This window comes from Sparus aurata, chromosome 11 (genome assembly GCF_900880675.1).
Source record: "Sparus aurata chromosome 11, fSpaAur1.1, whole genome shotgun sequence".
NCBI lineage: Eukaryota > Metazoa > Chordata > Actinopteri > Spariformes > Sparidae > Sparus > Sparus aurata.
In genome coordinates, this window is record NC_044197.1 from 6,595,998 (window position 1) to 6,622,797 (window position 26,800).

Genomic DNA, 26,800 nt, shown 5'->3' on the forward strand with positions numbered 1-26,800 from the left:
CCTGTACTGAACAGTCGGCGGCGGCAGCGATCGGCTTCTTTCAGTCTGCCTCCGGCTCAGTGTGACAGCGCCTAACAGTCGGACTTCCTCGCTCCTTAAACGGAGCTCGGTGGCGGCGACTAGGGAGCCCGGTGGTCTGTGTTTTAACGATCCCCTGCCGAGCTTCTCTCGGAGGGGGGAAACTGTAGCATTGCGGGTGAACGCTGATAAGAGGTGACTGTGTTTCTGGAAGGATTGCAAACAATTTCACACAAATATCTCTGTTTTTATTAGTTTGCCCATTATCCCCATCCCTGGGGTCTCACACACAAAGATCTACAGCAGCAGTGAATAGATTTTTTTTAGGATGGAGGACGCAGTTACTATCCAAACTAAAAAACACCCTGTGGTTTCTACTCTTATTAAATGATCTCGCTCTACTTGTGGACAATGTGATGTCCTGAGGGATGGCCAAGTAATTGTTTCTTTTGTTAATGGAGAATTAAGGGAGAAGCTTAAAAGAACTGTGGTGTACCAGATGAGCTCAATATTTTATACAAAGGCACAAAAACAAAATTGAAACCAAGATGAGGTCCTGACTGCTTTTCAGACGACTGAAGTCTTTTCTTTACTGCCAGTCAGTGTGCAGCTCTTACCTGACACGGGTGAGTCATCAGACGAGCAGCCGAAAGAGGCGAAAGGTTAAAGTGTTCCACCTCAGTAAATTATGCTGAACTAATTATCATGAGTGCTTTAATTAAACTCATTTTTAACCACGTTTACTCAGGACCAGAATTGGGCTGTGAATCCTAAAAGTAGCTTGTTATAAATTTTGTCTCTTCCAGTGATAATTGGTTCTCTTCTTGTTCCTACAGTTTAAAAGGTCATATTGTTAACATTCTTATGAAGACAAATCTTTTCTTTTTTTTTCCATCTACAGAGCTGTCTGTAAAAAGCTTCACATTTTTATGGTTGTGAATCAATAACTTTACAGTGTTTGTTGGGTCCAGGGTGTCAGATATCTGACAGTTGTTTCGAGCTTCTAATAAGGTTTGTGAGCCAAAAGTATAACGCTTGCTGGAATCATGTCGTGTCCGTGTTTCATCAGCAACCAAGAGACTTAGAAGTTGACAGTTTGGGGAAGAAAATATAAAAATTGCAAAGTTTAAAATACTGTGGAACTCACCTGAGACAGAGGTGGGAAACATCCTCAATTCAGAGTGCATCAAAGATCATGTGTGGGAGTTAGAGCGCTGAGGCCATAATCCCGAGTTAATTAAGTTTCTATGAGGTCACTCCATCGCCTGAGAAGGTGAGCAGCTGTAGTATGGAGGTAGTATGTGCGCTGATGTTCTTCGTAATAATAAACCCAAAGCCATCATAATTCATTTTAGGCTTTGAGTCATCCGGAGCAATCCTACGATTTACATTTCAGCCCAATAACATGATAACTCGTCTGCAAGTCACCATTCATTACTTACAAAAACATTGTCTACAGAGTAAATAGTTCAGGAGAAGAGCTGAAAAAAATATATCTTTACTCACCGACTATTTCAATGGACTCCTTGTTGTAGAGCTTCTTGTTCCAGTAGAGCATCCGCAGGAAGGGGAACGAGGTGAGGAGCACTAGACATATTCCGAGGAACATGTAGCCTGTGAAACTGGCAAAATCGATCCCCTGGAAGACAAATTATAATAACGTGTTAGACCTGTGAGAGAAACTTATGCAGTGATGATCTGAGGAAGTATCTCCTGAGAATAACATTCAGCTCAACTGTTATATATCTGTTACACTCTGTTACAGCTCACTTCAGATGTTCAGATGTATACAAAGGTATTTTATCAGGTGGCGTTTTAGGCAATACAAGTTTGGATGTGAGAGCAGCATACGGGAAATTGATTATAGCACACAAAACGGGCTGAGATAAGTGCATCATTAAAGGGTTACCAACAATCAATCACCAATAAATCCATCCAAATGTTTACAGATCTTGAGGAATGTGTGAAAAAGTAGCACAGAGCCTCGAGTGGCTCCCGAGGAAGTTTACTGTAATCTAATGAATTACCACCAGTGATGTCACTCAGTGGCTGGTTGCATTGTGGGTAATGTCGGCACCAGATTGAGGACGGCAGGCGAACGGGTGAAATTGAGAAAAAGGGATATCTCTGGCTCTGCTGTATCGATTTTGTTTTTTAAACTGTCCATAACAGTCAAGCGGTGCTAAACCAGTGGACTGGACGAAACATGTTGTTATCTACATTACCCACAATGCAACTTAGCCACTGATTGACATCACTGGAGGAAATTGATCAGATTACATGCAGCTTTCTTTGGAGCCACAAAAGGCTTTATACTTGTCTTTTTTCCACATATGCTGCAGTGCTCCACAAGACCTATTCACACACTTTCATTTGTAAAATTATCAGGATTTCCATTTATGGTTTTTCCATGTCCATCAAGTTCTAGTTTGGCATGAAGTTCATCTTACTTCCTGCATTACTAGGAAATGGGTAAAGGTAAATGGAAGCATCTCTCCCAAAGAACACCATTTTATCAGACACACCCACAGAAATGTGTCCATGCATGACAACGTCTATTCAACAAACCATTTCTATATCACAAAGCATCTGAATGAGAGATTTATACTGTCTCCATTTCTGAAAAAGGAACGGTGATGAAACTGGTTAACAGTGACCTCTACAGGATTTTGCAATTTCAGGGTGCAACAAAAAGCCCAACATGAAGGAGCAGAGGAGGGGTGACACAACGAGACAGTCAGCAGGATAAACCAGCATATGACAAAGATGAACATATTCTCACATACAGCCTTGAAAGATATTAAGTATCTCGTCAAGTCTGAGTGTAAAGCATGTCGCGGCAGGTGTGACGCAGCTCCTCAAGAGACGCCTCCCCAAAGACTAGTTTGACCCTCTGGGCAGCCTCGGGGCTTCGGGAAAGCTGCTCAGACAAACCTACTGTATAAATCATTCCAAACGTTCGTCAGCAAGACACGAGTGAGCAAATCACTGAAGAATTTAAATGCTGTCTGTGTGTTTGCTGCTGTAATGTATCTCTGTTTGCAGCCGTGCACCCTGAGCTGGTGTGTCCATATTTCAGAGCCAGTGTCAACGACTCCTCCGATGGGCTGGAGGAGATCCACTTGGCAAGGAGAGTCACCGATGTCCCTCAATAAAAATCCTACAAACAGCAGGTAGAGATTGTGTATGCGCCATGCTACCTTGCTCCATTACAAATCAAACACAAGGGCACTCTGATGAGGGGCAGAATCGCCTAAACACACTTCACAGCTGTGCCATTCTTTCTATCTCTGGATTTCTCCCGAAAATCCCCTCGACACAAACAAGCAAGCATGCAAACAAACAAACAAACAGGCGGGCAAACCATGCATGTAGACACAAGCTGTCCTTATCAGAGGCCAGACATGACTGAATGAGCGCGCTGCCGCTGTGTCCCCGCGGTTCTGTCACCTGGGAAACGGAGCCAAGACAAACCGGACAGCCGGCCTGGTGGGATTCTGGTGCGGGGGGGGGCGCTTCTGTACACCGAAAGGAGACCACATACTGCTGCACCCGCAAAGGCTAAAATGTCACGCGCAGTAAACAGCTGCCACATCACGCAGCCAGCAAATGTCATGTCTTCTAGTGATGTAACATTACGGCCCTCTGAGTATAAAAACAGTGAAGGTTATGAGAAGAGCCTACAAGTCGCTGCCCTTTTCAGACAGCGACAGGCTGCTCTGATTAACACTTTAATGTTCCCACTGCTGTTTACTGGCACCGCTGTTCACTGTGTGTACGATACAGAACGGCACGTCTGCGAATGGTCATCCAAACGATCATGACGTGATGGAGACTAACAACGACGGAGTATACAGGGAGGCCGTTTTCATTTTTGTCCCAATGTCAGAGGGTAATTAGAACAACAAACAGGCTATTTAAATGCAGACGTTGCTGTGCAGCAGGAGAGTACATCTTTAATTAATTTGATTGCACTTTGACACCGACATCGTTTCTGCAATACTTACTTAAAAAGAAACAAAAAAAGAAGTAAAAAATTAATTAAGGAGTTTTTTTTTAAATACGTTTTTTAAAAGCTAAGTAAAGCCCATGTCACAGCTCAGTCTTCTGAGGGGGTTGTCCTCACTCTCGCGTGCAGTTTGCCCCGCAGGAATAGATAAAGTATTTCTGATTCTGGTTCTAACTGAGGGGGGTGAAACTCAAGCTTTTAAAGAGAATTATATTTATTCTGAAAAATGAAAAACTTATTTTTGGCACCCACTGGTCAAATTCAATATCAGGTAACGCTCCTTGGGAGGGTCGATGGTTGATAGTCGGGGGGTTGTGAGGCTCATTTGTTCTTGTTCTGTTATGTGAAGACAGTTTCTCCTGTTCTTTGGTATACTGCATGTTAAATTGGAAATACATGATGAGGTTTCCGTGCTCCCTGATAAGAAATATCTGAAATAGTTTTTTTTTTTTTTTTAAAAAGGCAAAAGTTAAAGGGCTAAAATAATAAAGTCAAAAACATTTAATCTCTTTCAGCCTGGTGGTTCAGAACCAGAGAGCGTGATGTACAGTGCGTCACCCACCACAGGAAAAGAGCTGGGCGTTCAGTTACATGGCTTCACACGTTATTGCATCAGGACTGACACTGTCTCCTTCACAAGTTTAATCAGACATTAATCCCAGAGAAAGGTCTGCAGTGTGCCGCGGCGTACCACTTAAGAGAAGACTGGAGCCACACTGATATGAGCTGTGGCGGAGGTGAGCGAGAGGGGAAGTACTACAAAGGGTTTTCCACACAGGCGTCAGAAATAATTACATCTGCTAAAAGAAGAAACTCTTAGAGAAGCTGTGCTGCTTCTAATGACTGTTCGACGTAGTAATATTTTAACAAGTATGAATAAGGAAGCACAAGTCTAAATCTTGTAAATGTTTATCTGCTACAGCGGCAGAATGTAACACTGCTCAGGTGTTACACTTTCTTTCTCCGCTGTTTTGACGTTTTTTAATTCCCATGATTTATGACGGCAGCAGCAAAAAGTATGAATTGGTTTCACCGCCACTACATTCATTTATCACCGGCCCATCAACATAAATAAGGGTCATGACTCACGATCGCATAAATACATAAAGAGGCCGAGCTGAGCAGAGATAACATGTGTACAAGCCAGCAAACACAGATGATTAAATTCCCCCACAATACATCCCCATGAAACACTTTCAAGTGTCTGAATGTAGCCAACAAAATAAATGTGCATGGACTGTAAAGTATGAATATTTTGAAAAGCACTTTTGACATTTAAATTATCATCTTATACGTGTCGGGTACAGGTTGTTATGACACTCAACGACAGTAAATTCAAAGCTGTTGTTGAACCATTTGGAGCACAAACATGTTTTTGACATTTAATTGGCTACATGATGCGTCAGTCATACAGTGGCTGGCGTGTAAGAGAACAGAGAGTTTGTCTCCTGTCCAGCGAGTACTCGTTGGCTGTTGTAGGCTGCAGGGTGTGCAGAGACGCTCATATGCAGTCAAATGAGGTGTCAGACAAACGGTCAGAGGTCGGCGGCCATCACACAATCACTCTTATGACTGAATAATAATGATGTCATGGAGTGTAATGAAAGTGTCTGAGTGATTAAAGTACACACAATGTATATACTGAACATTTGCAAATAAGAGAAAGCAGAGTGTGTTGCATAAAGTTCATAATCGCTTGTTTGTTTGATTGTTTGTTGACTGAACCTGCCTGATGTGGTCGTATCATGAAAGACTCACATCAACAATCTCTAATTCTTGGCAGACAATGTCGCCCTCACATTTGAGTCCCGTTTATTGCCTCCTGTCAAACGAAAGTCTGGAGTAAAGATCCAAAGCAGTGAGCTCAGAGCAGCTAAATGCTATATTATATATAACATATTTAACGGGACTGGCAGCGTCACAATCCCTTTCACATTACAGGAAGTCATTTGATTTAATGTTAATACCAAAAAGAGGCTTAATGGAGCTTCTTAGTGGTGCTGTTGTCACTTTCTGTCGTCGCAGAGTTGTTTGGAATTGTAACTGTCAGCCCCGTTTTCTCCGTGTGCATTTATTACTGCCATTACAACGATGCCCCTTTAATAATTACCTAAACACCTTGTCATGTGGTGGGTTTCCAAAACAGCGCTGCAATCATTATAGACGAGAAGTGCCAACCGCACTGCCAAAGCTGCTCTTATTCATAGATATATATATATATATATACACTCATTTATATTTAAATATATACACACATATATATGTAAACTCGTGTATACACTGAGTGTTTCCAGTCTGTCGCAGTGTCTTTGTGATATATTTGATTACTTTTCATGGTACAGATCCTTCACTGCCTCGAGGGCAATCGTAAATAAGAACACAATAACTTACGGAGGAAAAGTCTTAATAATTCATCTTTTCATCATGATCTCAGTGACGTTTTGAGATTCTCCTAATGGCACTCAAATGTAATCTACAAAGTCCATGAATCAAATTTACATTGCTGCTCTGATTAAAAAAACTACTGACCTCTAGAACAGTTAATCATCAACCCAAAAAAAGATAAATAAAGGGGCGAGAAGTGACGTGAATCCATTTGACCTGTAAGTGCTGTACAGTTCTTCAAGAAGCATCTGGTTTCAAGTGTCCAACCACACCAAGCTGATCCGTCTGTATCAGTGTATATGTGCATATTTAGGCAAGAGAGCGGTAAAAGTGCCTACTTCTTTGCGCAGGTCCTGATTTGAGACTATAATCACATTGGGTGGATCTCCGACAGCTGTGGCAGCCCCTCCAATGTTGGTGAAGATTACTTCTGCAATCAGGACATGTCTGGGGTCTAGATTAAGCACCTCACACAACCTGCAAAATCAGATAGAGACAGAAAAGCCCTTTAGCCCTGATTAGATTGCGACGGGTAGAGAGAAATAAATACAGGAATAAAGAAAAAAATAAATAAAAAAGAGAGGATATTGGATGATAAAAAAGCACTGGTCCTTTAACACTGAGGCTCTACAAGACTTCACCCTGCTGGCTCGGCAACAAATTGGAGCAGAGTCTTTTGCTCTGATCTCTGTCGTGTTTGTCTGCTGTCTGACTGTAATTCAAGACAAATATTATCTTTACTCTGACCTTCAGGCAGAAAAAGCCAGAGATTGAATGATGGTTTATTGTATGGACTCAGTTCAAAGGCAGAAAAATAGAGACATCAACAACAAGTGAGAGACACACATGTGTACGACTACGGTAAACTGAACCTTCTGTGAAGGTGTGTTGAGATAAAGATCAGCTGATGTGACTATTTAAAAGAAAATACTGGAGGGTGACTGTTTGGAATCACTGACCAGAAAGAAAAACTTTGTGACAAAAGCTAAGAATACATATCTTACGCGTCCTCTCTTGTGGAGTGCGTTACGTCTTCCTAGCGATTTGTAGGCACGAAACGATCAACTTTGACAACAGGTGAACCGTGCTGTTTTGCCTGTAAGCTTTACTCAGGAGTAGCGACAAATCTTGGAGTGATCGGGGGGCCACAACACTGGGTATTGATTTTCTAATAGCTCTAATAACGTTGTCCAGTTGCGGATGAGTGAACTACTGAGTAAAAGGAGTGCAGCTGGTCGCATCAGGTGTGGTGGAGGACATGTTGCAGCTGTTTCTACAACAGAATACAAAACGTCGAGGTCCAAAAACATGCAGGTTAATAAGTTTCATTTCTCTAAAATGACCCTTAGCTGTGACTGTGAGTGAACAGTTGTCTGACTCCATGTGTGCTCCCCTTCTGAACCTCAGAAAAATTGATGCAATTTGAAACGGCGACACTGTACCTGATGGTGACGGGGGTGAAAAGCATCATGGTGGTCACATTGTCCAGGAAAGCGGAGAGGATGGCAGCGATGAGACAGAGGATGATGATCATTGGCCAAACTCGTCCTCTGGATAATTGGTAAGCCTGCAGAAAGAATTAACATGACAGTGAGTCGGTGTTAGTGGTGCTTAGGACCAACGAAGTGGGCGTCTTGATTCTATAGTCTCTGTACATTAACAGTCAGTGTTGCTGAGAGCATCAAGAATATCACACTGACACGTCATAAATAATCTCTTCTTACATTTTCATCATGAGTAGTAGTAGCACTCCAGAAAGTAGTGTACTCGTATATCCAAATATAGCCATATAATAATGAATTACAACCAGATTCACACTCAATGATGCTCATATACCAGCCCCATCCCAGCGGGAGTGACTCAGGATGGCCACCTTTTCTATGTAATAGCGGGATGTGTCAGAGCGGAGCAGCTCTCGGAGAAGGTATTTTAATTTGCGAGTGCCTGCTCTTGTCCAACTCGCACTTAAAATTCATGAGCCTGCATGATCCCTCTGTTCTCCAGGTGCTACAGTACCTGAAGGACAAAGGCGTTCGCCCTCCTTCACCATCCACACAGAATATTCAGGATTAAAAACTGAGCTTCACAGAGCTGCTGAGAGAAACAACCAGCCGGTTTTCTGATGGGAGGAAACCTTGACCTTCTCGAGGATGAAAGTCTTATCCTCGACTGTAAATTAATAGACTAATGTAGTTGTTTGTTTCTAATTGTAAATGTTTTTATTAGGAAGAAACATGCAGATCTGCAGCGCGGCGCCGATAGCATTCAGTTCACGCTCTGAACATGCAGCTCTAATTTTAGAACTAAACAGTTTAAAGGTCGTTTCCTTCAAACAGTTCGTACTGAGTGCAGTTGAAGCGAGAAGAAAAGCCCAACGCGTGTCTCGTTCCAACAGACAGTAGCGACCTATTTCGCTGATCTTCCACACAAAACATGTCACTCTTATCAGCCGATTACAGCGCTGCACCTCTGAGTCACAATGTAAAGATAGGCATCAAAACTTGTTCGGTCATCTTACGTCACAAAGGTCCTCACAGATCTCACACAGGTCAAATAAGTCGACATAAAAAAAACTACACGCTTGTCATGTTATCGGTGCTGATTTCAGGAATAGCTCAAACACTGACGACTCTAAAATACCACTGGGCACACTCAACAGCGCTATTGTGTAATAATGGAATATAAAATCTACAACAATGACCACGGTGCTGCTCGCCTTCATGTTCAAGATGTAAGCAGATTTTCTGCGTTAGTAATTCGACCCATCTTATGTGCAAATGACAACAGCAAATAAGAAAACACAACAATACATTTTTAAAAACCTCCAAAAGTAGGACAAACACAACATAAATGGGAAAAAACAACCGAACAGATCATAAATCGCAACAAACAAACAAACTGCTTTTTTTAAACCTGCCATTGTGATTTTTCACTTCAGGGCCACCGTACCGTACCCGTCATTATCATCGTTCACTCACCTTCACAGCACAATAATCGAAGAAGCCGGTCTCAGAAAAAATGGCCACCAGCACCATCTGGAAGAAAAACACAGCACATTTTTCTTTAAAAACAAAAACACCAGTTTTCCTGTTATATAACAAGATTATATGTCACCCTGCAAATAGTCACCCACAGACAATAAGACGGTGCTCACGTAAGAGACGGTGGTCGGCAAGACCAATATCTCCACTGTGCTCCGCTCTCAGCACTGAAGGACGTTCTTTTACTCTATTATTATACAAACTACAGCGGAACGAGTGCAAAGGCCAAGAACACAGTCCAAAACGTGTGTTTTGTAAGGAGACGGCAAACAAATCCAAACTGTTTATAAACCTGAATGTATATCACACAAGGACAGTTCAACACAATTGCCTTTTATCAAATGTATTTCAAAAGATTTAAATACGCGGCGTCTTGGAATCTTTTCAGAAAGTCCCTCTGCTGCGTTTCCCAGAATGAGATGAAAATTTCAGTGGCAGCTGTTGACGGTGGAAGTCGTCCAAAAGGAAGCTCCCATCTGTGGTCGTGCATCGATATGAAATTCAGACGTCACTGATGTGCCAGAATTATAGTTCACATCATGTGAATACTGAGAGTTGAAAGTTTTTTGTCAAAAATATGTAATTCTTCTATAAAGTTACAACGTGCCTGAAAAACTCGGACGGTCCTCAGACACGCAGGTCAGTGAAGCTGAGATGTCAAGCTGGCGATATGAAATCTGCATAAATTCTTACAGACCAAACTGTCCAAAAGGAGATTGGATGAATAAATAACATATTTGACAAATACTGTAAGTCTCACCATCCCAAACAGAAGAGCCAGCGTCTCGTAGTCGATCCACTCCACCACAGTAACCAAACTGGGCCGCTGAGGAAGACACAAAGACAATAATTTGATTTTCCAACCATTTACATTTAAGAAAGAGCAAAAAAGTAAAGATTCAAATACATTCATCCCTATTTACTGTTATTTTCAGAACAGTAGTAGAAACAAGTTTAGTGTTCCTGTATTAAAGCACTGTTATAACATTTGGAGGCTATCGGACTCTTTTCCGCAGCAGCACATTATGATTTGCTGCAGCAGGACGGCACAGGTGGAGCTCGTGACACTAATGATGGCTCTGGTCCACAGAAGTGTCCCAGCGAGCTGCACAGGCTCAATACCTTCAAACTGGAACCTGTAATTAGCGTTATTAATTACACGTGTGCGATCCGTGCTATTTTCCAGGTTTTGATTCGCTGATCTTTGGATAATAGAAACTGATAAAAGCCCTTCTGTATTCACCGCCTTTCTTTATGTGAACACTTTGTCTCAGAAGATTATGAATACTGTTAAAATAACAAACTTTTCTTACTTAAAAACGCGTCTGTGAAGTGATTATTTGGAGATAGGAGCTTTTGACGGTTATGGAGTGTTTCCCCAATGAGATTCACCTGCAGCAGCCAAGTCATTTTGAGCACCAATTTGTTGTTAAATCAATTGCTCAACAGAGACCAGATTTAATGATACTTCCCCCACTGAACTTCTTTAGTTTATTATCAAGTTTCTTCTCATCTGCTCTACCTGTTCTAACTTCTTGTACACAGATCGAAATCAAGGTCCGAAATCAAGTGACATATCAATTATTTTAAAAAGTTAACATTTCTTCATGAAGGAAACAGCCTACCACATACTGAAAACACTTGTATGTGAATGCAGGAGCATAATAAAAACCGTAAACTAACGATTTTTCTGTTAACAAGAATTAAGTCTAATTTGTCTGACTTGCACGGCAGCCATTTTGAACCCCTTTATTTGGTAACTGTAGCAAGAAGAAGTAGCGTTAGCCTACAGCTCAGCTCTGTTCAACACGCCCATAATGTCAGGCTATACATCATACAGCCGACTGAAAGAACCAAATTAGTTCATTTTAGCACGTTAAGGGATATTTTTACAGAAATTATAGCATAACTTTGCCCAGACGACCCGCCACGTAAGCTAAGTAACGTACAGCCTTTCAGCTAGCAAACTAACTTGCTAATTTAAAGTTGTTATTGTCCCCTTTAACTACTGGCAATACACCGACTGATATTTCTGATTAAGTGTTTCTTTAAGCCAAGTAGTCCTAGGCTTTACTCAAATATTTATTTCACAGCTCACAAAAACATAAAAGGTAAAACAGACGCCCCGTTACGTTAGCTAGCTAACTTAGAGCCTTAAAGCTAGCAAAATAACTTTCATGCTAATTCAGAGTTGTTGTTATTGTCCCCCTCAACTACTGGCAAAACACAGACTGATTTTATTCTTTAAGCCAAATAGTCCTAGACTTTACTTGCTCGCTAAAACAGACTTACATCACCGATGACAGCCAGAGCAGCTAAGGCGGCCAGAGATCCCAGCATGGCGGCCAGAGTGCGATGTACAATCTGAAAAATTCAAAAGGACAAACAAACACATCTTTATTGAAGAAGATATTTGATGTTGAGATGTTTAAATATCAACAATCAACGTTTGCAACAAGCTAAACATCCATCAACTCACCCGGATTTTAATTTATGTCAAATGTTCTCAATTTACATCGATGAGAATCGTAAAGTCGCTACTGTTAGAAGATGTTTTTTGTCCATTCTTTCATTATTTCTACATATTTATTTTACGTTATGTTTTTTCATGTATGTTGTACTTAATCTTGTGTTAGAAAATCACCTTTTTTCTGTCTCTCCAGTTTATTACTTGTACTTTTTTGTATCTAATCCTGTTGTCACATACTGCATCTCAAACTTTGAAGGGTTATTTTCCAAAAACATGCTCAAAGAGCCCAATTATTCTCAGGGAATCTTTGATTTACATTCCCTGCGACAGGTCCCGTCAAAAAAAGTCTTGCTGGGGCTTGTCTTCCATTAGCACATGATGGTCTGTCATTTTCTCCTGAGTAAAATATCCAGAGGTGCAGAACTTCAAGAAGCTCTTACGGACGTCTCCATGATGCCGAGCCGCCCTCCTCCGCTCCATCACTGCTCTCATGTATGATGATGCATCCCATTATTAAAGATTGAGGTGATAAGCATGGATGTGTTATCAGACATCAGAGCTGCTCCTCTGACATTCATACCATCGCAATAAATTGCAGGAAAGTAGGTCACTTATTATGCATATTGGCAAACGCAGAGGCTGTTCCTGATAACAGATCTGTGGCCTTTGTCTTGACCTAAATGGGAGACTAGCTTATTAAAAACATTTTTTTTTTTTAAAAACAGCTCTTTTTCATTTTTCTAAGGCCAGTAAGGCAGTTTTATTGACAGGCTTATTCTGGTGAAAGGGAAAATTATGGCATGTTAGAGAACGATGGTTTGAACAATTGATCGTCTTCAATGTATACTGGCCTCGATGAACTCCCGACACTCAGAATGAATAACAATGCAGGCGGTCTTTAGACTCTCAGAACTGTCTCTTTGTCTGAACACATCTTTTCAGATGATAGATGAAGGAGAACAAAAACCTCTTTTATTCCCGTCTCAAACGTGACCAAAGCGAGGACACTTCCCTGAAGCGCCCATTAAAAATAAGAACATTTGTGTCCAATTACCAACACAATGAGAGATCCCTTTTATTTGAACTTGTTCAGAAAAATTCCCATTATCCTAAATGTGACAGACAGATAATGTGATCACTCATTAAAGTGAAGCCCGATGGAGAAAAGCTAATCTCATCCGCGGACGAGTGACACCTGACAGAGCTGCAGTCAGACGACATCTCGCCGATGTCTGAGTAGCCGTGCGACTGCACGCTCGTCGACTTTCCAGACAATCCCTCGCACTTTCAATTACAGCCTCTGCAAGTGGGCCTGTCAGAACCAGAGATGACACATGAGGGTGTGAGCAGAGTGTAACTGTGCCGTCATCTCTCACAGCCGGCTGCTGACTCTCACACCATCGTGTTGCCCTCCGCTGGAGCAGCTGAGTGAGCTCACACCCTGTTGCGCTCGGGGAGATTAGCCCGTCTAATTAAAACCAAAACTGACTGGAAGTGACGGAAAATGTATATTCAGGGAGCTCGAATCCAGACAAGTGTGCGTAAAGTGAGAAGCTAATGAGCAACACATCCAAGTAATGACAACTAATATGTGGGAAACTGGTAATTATTTCATATCTAAACGGTCATTAATTATCACTGAATCCTCAAGTATCAACCGACTGATAATCAATCAGTGACTTATGTTAATAAATTACATATCCAGTGAGATATATTATAATTTTTAATTTACGAGGTGATGCATTTTCATTACAAAACTATAAATTAAATGATAATGTGTGTGAATCTAAAGTAATCACACAGCTACAGCTCACAAGGTGGTCGGACGCATCGATAACGTACGACAATCACAGAACATAAACTACATTCGGGGCTGAAAGACGTGGACGTTTATTAGCTGGGAGAGTCTAATGGATAATGCTATGAAATTGCATCATGGGAAATGTAGGATCCAGTGTTTTTAAAGCTCAACCAATACCAGGGACTCTGGAGCTGGTGACACACGTGGACTCAGTTACATAAAACTACTGATATTACCGTAATACTTTAGTAGAAGTACAAAAGTATTCCTCTCAAACGCGACTGAGTGAATTAAGAATACTTTTAAACTATTTTTTGTTGGAGAGATTCCCCTCAACTTCCCAACACAGACTGTTCTTGATTATTACATTTTATGTCCTCTTCTCAAAGTAATGAGAGAAAAAACAACTAGGCAGCGCTTATGTGTGTGTTTTGGATGAGTGGCTCTGAAGGGAGGAAAATTTAATTTGCCCCATTGTTGCATATGGTAGAGATCTCAGAAATAAATGTAGTTTCACAGATATTTTGACGTGTCTTTATAATAAAATCCCAGGTGTTACTAACAGCATTAAAGTGAAACTCTCACCAAAATGCAACTTAGGCTTTTTTTGTGAATGTACAGGAGTCAAACCTTTGTGTAAAGGCATAATTACGACGAAAGAGGCACTTTTAAGATTTACCGTATTTTCAATTCGATTCGATCTCCGAATGCGATGTAACATGGAGGACAGTTAAGGTGGAACGCTCCTAAAGCTTAGTTCCATATAAATGCACAGATAATTCATTGTTTTGTTGTTAGCGAAAAACAATATTGACCTTGAAGGTGAAAAAGGAGCCTCATATAAGAAAGAATACTAAAATCAAAAGCCAGAAAAGTCAAGTGAGATATCGCGTTGCGTTGTTGCTGGAAGACAGTAGTTGCACCTTAACTCTCCTCCAGGTTACGTCACATTCGGAGATCGATACTTCTCAGCTGCCTTGGCGGCGGCTAGCGGAACAAGCTAAAGCCAACATTTCCAAAAAACGTCTTTTTAGTAAACTGTGTACACAAACATTGGGCCTCATTCATGAACCATTCTTACGAACAAATTTGTTCTTAAGTCCCACTTACGAAGATTTTACAAAGATTGTGGCATTCATGAATTTTTTCTTATCTAGGATTTTTTCTTAGGCAAGAACAAATCCTACGAACACTCAGGAGTACGCAATTTTACAGTGATAATTCTGTCATATTTATTCATTTATTTATTTATTTCATATTTTCGGTCATTTACAAAGAATTAAAATTCTAAAATAAATTAAATGTGCCAATGATTTAAGATAAATCAAGTAAATTGGAAACATGCCATCAATTAGTAACCCCCCCCACCCTATTTATACGTGGCATTTCTCCATCCAAGGCCCGCAAAACAATGGCATATATATTGCTCTTGCGGCTTTCATCAATGTAAGAACACAGCTGCGAACAATTCTGAGGCTTACGAACGCGTTGGTGAATCTGACGCAGGGTTTTCTTAAGGAACCTCTTAAGAACAACTTAAGAAAGAATCTAAGAAGATTCTTAAGAAGATATTGGTGAATGAGGCCCATTGTTCTCAGTGCTCGTGTTCATGTGCAGAGACCCTGGTGATACTACGAGCAAAGTTTCATGTTGTGTCGAGCCTTCTTAGTGTTTTAAAAAAATAGAGATTTTTATGCTATCGCAAAAGTGCCCTTAGCACTCCCATTGAAAATGAGTTTGACCCAAAAACGAAAATACGGTAAATCTTATAAGTGCCTCTTTTGTCGTCATTATGCTTTTACACAAAGGTTTGACTCATATACATTCACAAAAAAAGCCTCGGTTGCATTTTGGCGAGAGCTTCACTTTAATAATGTCTCTGTTCTCTTCAAACGTCCCAGTAAGCTGCACCAATGAGTCATCATGCACAATATCAGAACCCTGGAACTGAAGCAGCCGCATGGAACTCAACCATTAATAATCTTATTATTATGACCACCTGTGATTCTCCTACAGTCACATGTCAAAACATCTGAATTGAAAACGGACATTAAACACAACCAAGGTTCATAAAACAAGAGTGAACTGGGACAACTGGGCATCAGCACCTCTCACACAGATCTAACACCTGCTGTACGTGTTACACTCTCCCAACACAGGAGCAGATACAAACTCGTCCATCATCCATAGAGGAGCCTGAGACTCAGAGGCCATTTACCTCGGAGATGATGAGAACGTAGACTCCGGCCAGGATGATCCCAGCGATGGCCACCTGCGTCTCCACGCTGACGTAGAGCGACTGGTGGGTCATGGAGAGCGGCACCACCTCATTATCCTGCAGGAAGGCCTGGACTGTGATGACGATGGGGTCGCTGAGCGAGAGAGGAAAGCAGCACATGTTGTCTCAGAAATAATGGGACACTGTGTGATGTTTAGTGGAGTAAATTTAATGATTGCCAGCCATTTTAATTAAAAAATTAAAGGAGCATTATGAAGTTCTGCGGAAGAAATTTTAATCAGAAGGGAAAAAGGTCAATTTATTTTATTCCTAAACAATTAAATTAACTCTCTTTGTTTTCATGACTTTAAATGACAACACAATTTCATACTGTTTTACTTTGTCTATATGTGGCGGACCCTGCCAACTTTCTAGCTTCAAACAGTTTTCTAGAGACTTATTTTCCTCTGAGAACAGCTTGTTTACTCACTTATGGATTGTGTTATTACCTCATTAACACTGTAACTATTAAAATTCTGAGCTTGAAATATCCAAAACTACACATTGTCTCTTTAAAAAGTGCAATATGTCAGATTTTTTGTTTCAAAGACTCAGAAATTAACTAAAATGATCAACATAATATGAAGAAATAACGTTTTTTGAAATTATGTAAAACACATTGAAGTTAGCATGCTAACCAGCTAGCTGCTAGCCACTTTAAAGAGTGCTAAAACAATAGTAAACAGCACCAGAGCTCCCGATCTGCTAATACGACTGCTACATGAATGGTTAACTGGGCTAACCAGCTAACAACAGCTTCAGCTAGCAGCAGTTAGCGGTCACTCTGATGATATGCTTCCCCCTTTTTGTTTGGACTATACATTTGACATTTACATGCATCTTTGAACATGAGATGAAGTCTTTTTTTTTCTCATTAAACCAGAAACTACTGTATGAAAACACCTTCCGTGCTGCAGTGGATGTGAAGAAAGGTTCCCCCCCGGTTCTCTCATGAAAAGTCAGATTACTGTCCGGCAAAAATAAAAAAATTACATAACCCTCCCACTCCTCTGACTCCTGCTAACACTCAGACAATCTCTATGATGACCGTTCACAGCAGCCGGTATGAAAGTGGAAGTCCAACTGTTCAAATCAACACAGTGTCACACGGCGTCTCGAGTACCTGCTGAGCATCTCGAATGTTTTTGTCATCAGTATCTGGTCGCTGCGTTCACTGTGCAGAGGAATGGTCCAATTATGGATCACCTGTTCACACACAGCACAAGATAAATGAGTTCACCTTCCACTCGGCAATACTTTCAACAGATGATACAGAAAAGGAGCAAAATGCATCACAGTGACGCGCTCACCTGCTGAGTCCTCCTCCTCCTCTGTCCCAGCTGCTCCGTCTGCTCCACCTGGATCAGGACGTACTCCTGGTTGGTGAGGTCGATCATCCCTCCTGTGAAAGGCCCCCCCACCTGGAGCTTCAGCAAAGCGTTGTCGCGAAAATCTGTCAGGTTCATGGCTGTGGGACGCGGACCGTCAAAGAGAAATATGCGGATATATTGAATGTGTGTTCATGTGGCTGGACGGGACGCAGGAGCTTTTCTTTCCTTCAGCATGAATATGTAACCTCATGAACTGTGCAGGTGCTCCACTTCAGTCAATTTCAAAATATAATGAAGAAAACAAGATCCTCCCCCCTTGAATTAAAGTTCACTCTGAAACACAACAGTCGGGATCATTTGTTCACCTGTCAGGTTTGCTACCACTCCCGCTGGCCTCCCTCTTATCTTCTCCTGCAGCATTTGCTTTGATTAAAACAGAATGAAGATCTTTTTGGATTAAAGACAAATTGTTGTTTCTCTTCTCTTATGTCTCTGCATGCCCTTAAACTCAAAGTAAGACATTTCCACCTCTCCTCTTGTTGATTAATGGTCCGCTACGCCTACATTAAATACCGATGTGCAGCAACATCGATGAAAAAGATACAGAAACTGTCTGTTGAAGAGACGGCCAGCATCCTCCAGGGATTGTCTCGGTCTGGATACATGCTGAAGAACAGCTGAAACCATCAGAATACAGACGTCAATATATTGTTCACTCAGTCCAAACTGTTTGTACCAAAGATATCGAAATACGGAGAGAAAAAAAATCAATCAAATGTGTGAAATTCACTTTGAGTGTGACCAACTGAGTGTGTCTCTGCCTTTAGTCAAGTTAGACCGGTCTATAGAGTCATCCCAATAAAATGAGTTCAACATTTTGGGAAACTTATTCTTCTCTGTGTGCAATTACAGAGAAAAAGTCAGGAGGCGATTAGCTTGGCTAGCATTAAGATTGAAATCAGGAGGAAACAGCTAACATGGCTATCTAATTCTTAACACTTCTCGTCTGTTTAATATGGACAAAAAAAAAAAATTTAACAACAACAATTTGTGGTTTAAGCACCTTTTTTTTTTTTTTACAGTGAGGTTGCTAGCAAACCAGCCAGCGACGCTAGTGAGGCAGGCTAGCTACTAGGACTGAGCGATAGCCTTAACTCTTGTTCTTTAAGAAATAGTTCCAGCACGTTAAACCCTCTTAAACCACACATTTCTCATTAATATTTATAATTTAAAGGAGTTAAACGTGCCAGTTAGTGTATTTCTGAACTTCAAACCCAGCTAGCTAGCTGCTAGCCGTTAGCCGTTTTACCTTGCTTCCAATTTTCGAGCTCCATACTTATTATTACACATATTTTGCTAAATGTTTCACCAGAAGTAACCAGGATAAGTTGGTGAATAAGTAAGTGACAGCATTAGCATTAGCATTAGCATTCGCTGAGCTATTTTCAAAAGGACACATCCACTTACGCTGCAGAGAACAACGATGGTAAAGATTGTGGCAACTTTGGAGGCTTTGAAGCAGCATCTGAAAAGACGAAGTAGACAGAATGAAATAAAACAGTATTCAGTATCATATTGTTCTGTATACCAGAACCAGCTCAAAGACAAGGGACTGAAAGAAGACCTACACATGACTTTTTACCAGAAAGGGATAAAGGTTCGAAAGCAGCAGTATGTGAGTTGTTCATTTCAGCCATAGTTTTCTGTAGACACTCTCATGTGTCTCACCTCATGCTGCTGGTGAGTCTGAAGTTGAGGTTGAGGTTGTCCAGCGGGTCGTTCTTCTCCGAGGAGCTGGAGCGGGACAGGGACAGGCTGGTGACCTCGCTGCCCAGCCGAAACCTCCTCTCGAAGTCCAAGGAGCTGTTGTCCCAGGGCTCTTCCCCTCCAACAAAGCCGGGGTCGTGCAGGGTCATGTAGGTGATACTGGGGGGACAAATGATCACCATCAGTCCTCCGGGCATCGAACAACGGTCGCCTCAGTGACAGAAATAAACTCTACATTGGTATTTAAGGACACCAGCTGTGGATGTAAGCTCTTAAATTGAAAAATGTTTCTTATACTGAGCAGCAAAAAAACATCATCTGTGTTCTGTAATCACAATTTCATTACTCATGAGAGGTCTTGTACAATGATGTCATAAGTTTTAGATATTTCCTTAAATGACTGCTGCACGCATGACATTCTGACTGCCTGATGTATCCGAAGCAAAAAAGAACATTATGTTGTTGTTTGTGTCTGGGAAAAAAGTGAATTTGGACAGACAACAACCTGTAACACACTTCCAGAGTAGTGCGCTAAAAAAGTGGTTGGAATGATGAACGGAAGTTTCTATAACTCATCTTATTATTCCACATTTTATTTTATTTTTGTTATTTCTAATGATGATGGAGCCCTCGCCTTTTTACAGTCCCAGAACCATCAACTACATTGTAAGTAATTAGGAGTCTGTTGTAAAAATAAAACTTATTTTTACTTATTTTTCAAAGCGATGTGTGTCTTACTTTGACTTTCAATCCTAAAATGTCCCCTTAAATTACTCTGAATTAACCTGCAACCAGCTGCACTGTCTTCTCAATTCGACACTGGCTAGTTCACTAGCATTGGGCTACGGTGGCTCAGTAGGTTCAGCCTTAGAGAGCTAAATAGAAAGAGAAGTAAATATTTGCTATCTTAAGAGAGACATGTTGTGTATCTGCTGAAAGAAGAGGAAGATTGGTTACCACAGAGACAAAAAACCAAAAACATCATGAGATTAAAACAAAATTTAAAAGACATTTTAAAAAGAACAGTATTAAATTTGGGTCCATGAAAATAAGAATAGGAAAAGTCACATTTCATCATAATGGGTTCAATTTTTTTGATTATTTAAACATTACACACATTATTGTTTTCATGTTATGTATTGAGCAGATTAATTTCCTTCTGTGTTTAATGTATTCACTGAGTGTTTGACACCAACACCTGAACTCCTCACCTGTCATCCTGAGAGAATCTCAGAAGAGGCGACCGCTCTGTGAGGTTGGATGAATTCGTTTTTCCTCTCAGAAAATTAACCACGCTGAAATTGTGCCTGAAAAACATAAAAAAATTAGCAAAATGAGAACAAAAAAAAAGTTAAAATGCTCTCAAAAGAAACTGATTTTCTGTTAACTTTGACCACAATAGAAAACATCCATCATATTGTCACAACAGTTGTCTCTGGTTTGAGCATCTTTCCAGACCCTGTGTCACCCCGGGGTGGCAGAAAGGTGGGTGAGCAGCTGGTGACTCTCCACCTGAGGAGATCATTAAAGTGTCTTTTGTCTCCCTGCTGCTGCGCTGTATCCCAGAGGCCCCTGCAGGCGGACGCCCTCGGGACCATCACAGCTGGGTCCCGACCAGAAACCACATCCACGCACACACACTCACACACACACACACAATATCTGTCTTCATCTCTTTCTTTCAATGCTAGACAAACTCACACATACACACTTTCTTTTTATGTTAAAAGTGCTGAAGAAGCGTCATCAGTGTCCACAAAAAAAAAAGAAATAATCCACTCATCAAGCGGTCGTCTCAGCAATTAGTCTGACAACAGTAGAGGCGTCATGCGAGTCGTTATGTAACGGAACACCGACCCACTGAGCCAAAAACTGCTGGATGGAAATCTTTCTGAAAATTAAAGGTCTCCCTCGGCTAATCTCATAATCTTGAAGGGTTTTTTACCCTCTGCCTGTCAAAAGCGTCGGGTTCTTAACCACCGTCTGTGCACCTCCTCCCACAGCAGCGAGCTTTTTGTGTGGCGTTAGTTGTTATTATTATGTGGAAACTGTTTGAAATGTTAGTTGTGTGAACTTTCTGTTGGATCAGGGGAAGTTAAGTCCTTGTTGTCTCACAAGTCTGGCAGGCGTTACAAAAAAAAAAAAGAAAACACGCTCCAGACAGTCGGGTGCTTTGACTCAGCTGAACGTGGCGAGGGTGTTAGATAAAGGAGTAGATTACATTACAGAAGTCTGTCGCATTAATCCTCTTACATACTCTTATACAACTATAAAGAGATTTACTGCATGTCTACAAATGTTTTCTCCCCTCTCTTTTTCCCCCCTGACGTGACTCTGATCCCCTTCATGTGACTTGACATGGAGATGGAGGAGTCAGGATATTCATACACATTTTTTGGTTGTCTGTTCGAGATTCTTACCAGTTCCTTTCCCCTTTTCGGCCACATGGGGGCAGCAGCCACACGTTTCAGCTCCTGTCTCTTTAAGGGCCCCCCCCTCCTGAATACCCAGTCTCCTCTGATTGATCAGCTCACACACGCCTGAGCAAGCACCACTAACAACAACAACAACAACAACACCAGAGCTGCTGTGCCGAATCAATTCCTACGTGCCGAACTAGCTGCTAGGCATTAATTATGCAAATGTGTGACGTTGTGATGTCACCAAATTAAAAGGTGGGACTACTGACGAGGCGTTTCAGGAGAAGCGTTTTCTGATTTTGACCTTTGTAACGTTCAAGATCTTTTACATGCATGAGAACAGATATAACCCACTGAAGGAAAGGAAAATATAATAGGTAAATATAATAGGTCTACTTTAAATTCATAAAGCGAATTATGGCAAACAGCTGCTTATTGGCACACCCAGAACCAGTACCACAACCACTGGATGCCACTAAAGCCTTCACATTGAACCTTTAAAGGTTTTAAGTGACTACATGTTTAATTGACATGAGATTAACAGCATGCTGAAGAGGTAAATTCTCATAATTTACATCATCTTTCCCAAGTCCCTGTTTTTAATACTGCCGTCCATAATGTGAGAGTCTAAACTTATTTTCAAAGTGCCAGTCAGACGACCTGACAGCAACGTCCTGAGCTAATCAGCCAGAAAAAATCTTACATGTCAGATGCAATCACGTTCAATGTCTGTGTGTCCCATTAGGTCATGTTTAATCTCGATGAACTCAAGAATTATTTTACCCGAGTGTCGTTTCAGACATTAAAAAAACTTCAACATCAACGCAGAAAGCTCAGATATAATACGGCTAACCAGACACAGACACACCAGCTGTAGTCGTGTGCATCATGTGCAACTTTGACTTCATGAAGCTTAAAAAAATTCCCCCCTTTAATCCCAATAACGTCACAGCCACAGGTTTGAGATTAGCTCCCCCCTGAGTGACTGAGAGACACACCCACCGCCACACACACACACTTCAGCCTCAGTGTGTGTGTGTGTGTGTGTGTGTGTGTGTTTGAACTTCATAAGAGAATTCCTGCCTTTTCCACGTATGTTCATACATCCCCCCTGGAAGGTTTAACCAGCAGGCCATGTGTGATGTCTGCACGTGTGGTTCAGTTTCTTCAAACTGTCGTGTGACTTTACTGTAACTCCAGACACACCGCGAGGAGAGAGAACGAGTGCTGATCTCTTTATAAACTAGAACTAGTTCAGCGTAAAAGGAAAATGTCGGTCAATAGGCGGATATCTCTGTGGCTGATAAATAAATGGATAAACAGCACTATAGGTATGAGGCTTTTAGGGTGAACTGTCCCTTTAAGAGACTAGTACTGTCCGTTGACATTGAACTCAACCAAATAGAGCCTCCACAGCGCCTTCTTGTAACTAATTAAACTCAAATTAACGACACATGCTGTCAGTACACCAACACTAGAGAGCAGAAACAGTCGTACCCGTCCTCTTGTCTCACAGGGACGAAGCCCTCGCTGTGGATGACGCACTGTCCTGAGGGCAGAACAGCCGACTGCTGCAGCTTCTGGGTTTCTCTCCTCTCTGAGATGCCCTGCAGGAGACGCAGCTCCCCGAAGTTCCCGGCGACGGCCTCCGGTGACCTCAGGCTGCTCCTCCCCTGATGGCCTTGGGCTGACGTCTGAGACATCTCCATCTCCAGGTTGCTTTTGTTCTCCAGGTACATGGTGAGACTGCTGGAGGGTAGAAAGGAAGGAAGCAGGGTTTTGATTCAGTGGGTGTCTCGAAAAGTGTTAATTCAACATTCATCACTGACATCTTGTCATCTTTTAAACTGGTGGTAGTAGACTTTGTTCGCACGGCGGCCATTTTCCACCAACGTCCCGCTCAGGGTGAGAAGCTCGACTGCTGGGATAATGTTATGTTGCTGCGTTGCGGGTTACAAGTCCTGTGAACGTAGGAAATCTGACAAAATCTAGAGGGACACTGGTTGTATTTTAAGGTAAAACAACATATTTTAGAATGTGTTAGCTAACGTTAGCATTCAACCGCTTCCTAGCTAATACTACTGTTCAATTACTCCCAGTGTGTTTTGCCTTTTAACACTGAGATCTGGGTTTTGAGGTCATATTCAGATTCTTAGGATTGTTTTTTATTAATTTTTTTGCTTTGGACAGTAGCCATACTGCTAGCAGTAGCCATGTTGCTAACACCGTGTTTTGCTAGGAGGGAAGGAAAGTTATAAAGTTGCCTTATTTCCACTGTAGGTCTGTGTGGCTAACATGTTAGCACACAGTTGCCTAGCTACACATTCAGCAGATATGGTGCAACATTTGCATTGATTTGTAGTCGTATAGCTGTCAAATGTAAGTTGAACATTTACTCTTTAGTCTTGCTTTGCTCTCCACAAAATCTCTCTATTACTGCTTAATGCTACTATGTTCAGCTAGTTGCTATAATATATTTATCTCCCTTTTTATACCGGGTTTATAATGTGCATGCATTTCTGGATATCTTTCTCTATGAAGAGCAGTGAGAGTAAACCGCAACAGAGAAACGTACAGGCTGGAAAAACAAAACAATGAGCTGAAAAACGCTAAAAAAAGGCCACACAGCTACGCAGAACTGTCAACTCGTCGCTATGAGCAACCAGTTTCACCTGCACGTTATCATGTGACAAACTGTTAAAATGAGAATATTGATTAAAGCAGCTTTAAAGCAACATTATGCAACTTTTGTACCTTAAAACAACGGCTTCAAAATCATTGTGATGGTTCAGTGTCTTGTAATAGAGTGAATGGTGTTTCTGTCTCAGCCTCTCCGCCCCCATCACTTGTTTCTGCACGACGCTCAAAAGCCACAAGCTTCAGATTAGCTCCCCCCGAGAGACTGCGAGACACACCCACAGTGTGTGTGTGTGTGTGTTCAAACTTCACAAGAGAATTCCTGCCTTTTCCACGTATGTTCATACATCCCCCATGGAAGGTTTAACCAGCAGGCCATGTGTGATGTCTGCACGTGTGGCCCAGTTTCTTCAAACTGTCGTGTGACTTTACTGTAACTCCAGACACACCGCGAGGAGAGAGAACGAGTGTTAATCTCTTTATAAACTAGAACTAGTCCAGCATAAAAGGAAATAGTCGGTTGATAGGCGGATATCTCTGTGGCCAGTAACTATAAAAGGGATAAATAGCATTATATGTTTGAGGCTTTTAGGGTGAACTGTCCCTTTATATTCTTGGTTATAATAATATTGATAGTAGCAGCTTTAAAGATACAGCAGTGACTTACTGTATTAGTTCATCACACTACATCTCCTCATTTACTTATCTAATTTTCATAAAAATATCTTTATCTTAACATTCATTGACTTTTATAACATTTCTCTTCAAGTGGTTTGAATGATGCAATTAAGTTTTCCCGCTCAAGTCACTCGCCTTCACATCATTAACTGGCTGGAACAGAGTGCCGTAAAGTGAACAGCGTTTTCATCAACATACTGTATTCACTGTTCATGCAGATCGAAGCCGTGTCATGCTCCCAACAACACACAGCATGCATTATAACAACAGCTGACTGACTCGCAGCACCTACAGAGGCCCAGCATGAGGTCAGCAGATGAGGTCATCTACAGGAGACATGTGGTCGTCGCCAACACAAAGGCCGCCATCAGTCGAATCGGACGGGATTATTGCTCACATGAAAGGCTTCATGAGCTCACGTGTAACATTTGAGCTCTGCGGGATAATGCCTCTTTGAGGAGTGAGACTACGGCCTTAAAAACTGATCCTCGCAACAATTTGCGGGAGCTTTTCCAGGAAAAACTACTACAAGGGGCCCCTTTGATATCAGACATCAGGATTTCATCCACTTGTGATAAGTATTTTATTTTTTACAGCAGCTTTAAAGTTAAACGCTGCAGATTTAAATCATACACATTATAAATTGATTTATTTACTACAGAAACAAACAAAAACAACTCTTCAAGTTAAGTCGAATGTGCGTTTGACTCAGAATCATCTCAAAATGCTGGCTGGCGCTTTATTACGCCTCACGTAACATCCTTGTCCAATGCTTGTGATGTGCCGCATCAGGGAGAAGAATGATCCTCTTTATATAACATCCTGCAGGCGGGCTGAGCGTGACGGCAAAGACAAACTGCTTTTCTTAATTTCTCCACCCTCGTTCACAGCAATTAAGAATTCTGAATGAATATCTTTCAACAAGTGTTCGAGGGATAAATCCCATTTCGAGGAGGTTTATCGCCGCAAACCGCAACGCAAACGACTGTGACGGACGGATGATGTGTGTCAGGTGTTGGGTTTTATATACTGTAATTCAATTTTCAGTGTCAGATAAAGTATACAATCATGTAAAATAACATAAAACAGGGATTTTTACAAAGATTTTGTGGTAGCGTATCAGGACATAATGCTTAAAGCACCTTAAACGAAGCCCACTGGTGTTATGCAATAACATAAATCCACGACACATGAATGTAAAGGAACTGAAGCCAAGGTAGACACTGAAATGATATTGAACCCATTATTTTGGTGAGTTGTGGAACTTACCTTTAAAGACGAAGATGAGCTCTAGATGATGATGATGATGATGATGATGATGAAGTTATGGTTGTTAAAAACGACGTGACATCCAACAGCAAAAAAAAATCACAGTTATTCACACTGACAATCCTGTAAAAATAATAATAATAATAAAAAAAAAAAATGCAGATATGTGCGACGGATGCTGGAAGTGTTTCCTCTTTTTTCTGTTATTTTTTTCTGTTATATTTAAGTAACCTGTTGGAAGACGGATGTTTCCTGCTCCTCTCCTGAGCTCCCCAGCGAAGGAGAGAGGTGTTGCAGAGCAGTCTGGGTCTTGAGGAGCTGAGGAGGAGTAGAGGGAGGAAGGAGGGGAAAGGCACAATTTGCTCTCCACTTATAGCTGAAAAAGTTTCCCATTCACTCTCACTCTCTCCCCTTTTTTTTTTTTTTTTTACAACCAAACCCTGCTTAGCCACCTCCTCTTCCTCCTCCTCCCCTCCACCACCTCCTCCACCTCCACCCCTGACGCCTGCACTTCAGCTCCACCACCGAGAGGAATGTTTCCTAAGCCAAACAAACACAATTTAAACCCTTCATCGACGTGAACATTTGATAAAAGAGCGACCAGCTTATATAAATGCAATATAGAATTTTTAAGAATGACGGGCACTTTTTGGGACTGGAGAGTGAAGGAGAGCTGTCAGATATAAGCCACTAAGC

The 26,800-nt window shown here is 41.4% G+C and overlaps 1 protein-coding gene across 3 annotated transcripts in view; it reads right to left on the reverse strand.

Moving 5' to 3' along the window:
• The window catches only part of oca2 (oculocutaneous albinism II), a 47,579-nt gene extending 21,071 nt beyond the window's left edge, over nt 1–26,508 (reverse strand). The window contains exons 1-16 of one of the 3 annotated variants that reach the window (XM_030432416.1): nt 26,336–26,508; nt 26,105–26,125; nt 23,018–23,266; nt 20,312–20,407; nt 19,062–19,259; nt 18,801–18,858; nt 17,938–18,010; nt 17,313–17,470; nt 17,126–17,208; nt 15,943–16,096; nt 11,746–11,817; nt 10,214–10,279; nt 9,391–9,447; nt 7,855–7,979; nt 6,751–6,889; nt 1,525–1,657 (exon numbers count right to left, since the gene is read on the reverse strand). In XM_030432416.1, coding sequence (XP_030288276.1) covers nt 1,525–1,657; nt 6,751–6,889; nt 7,855–7,979; nt 9,391–9,447; nt 10,214–10,279; nt 11,746–11,817; nt 15,943–16,096; nt 17,126–17,208; nt 17,313–17,470; nt 17,938–18,010; nt 18,801–18,858; nt 19,062–19,259; nt 20,312–20,407; nt 23,018–23,259 — 1,654 coding nt within the window. In that variant the 5' untranslated portion in view covers nt 23,260–23,266; nt 26,105–26,125; nt 26,336–26,508. Of the gene's footprint in view, nt 1–1,524; nt 1,658–6,750; nt 6,890–7,854; nt 7,980–9,390; nt 9,448–10,213; nt 10,280–11,745; nt 11,818–15,942; nt 16,097–17,125; nt 17,209–17,312; nt 17,471–17,937; nt 18,011–18,800; nt 18,859–19,061; nt 19,260–20,311; nt 20,408–23,017; nt 23,270–26,104 lie in introns of all 3 variants that reach the window. The other 2 variants (XM_030432415.1, XM_030432414.1) reach the window with 2 other exon arrangements.
• Nucleotides 26,509–26,800: the final 292 nt, after the last annotated feature.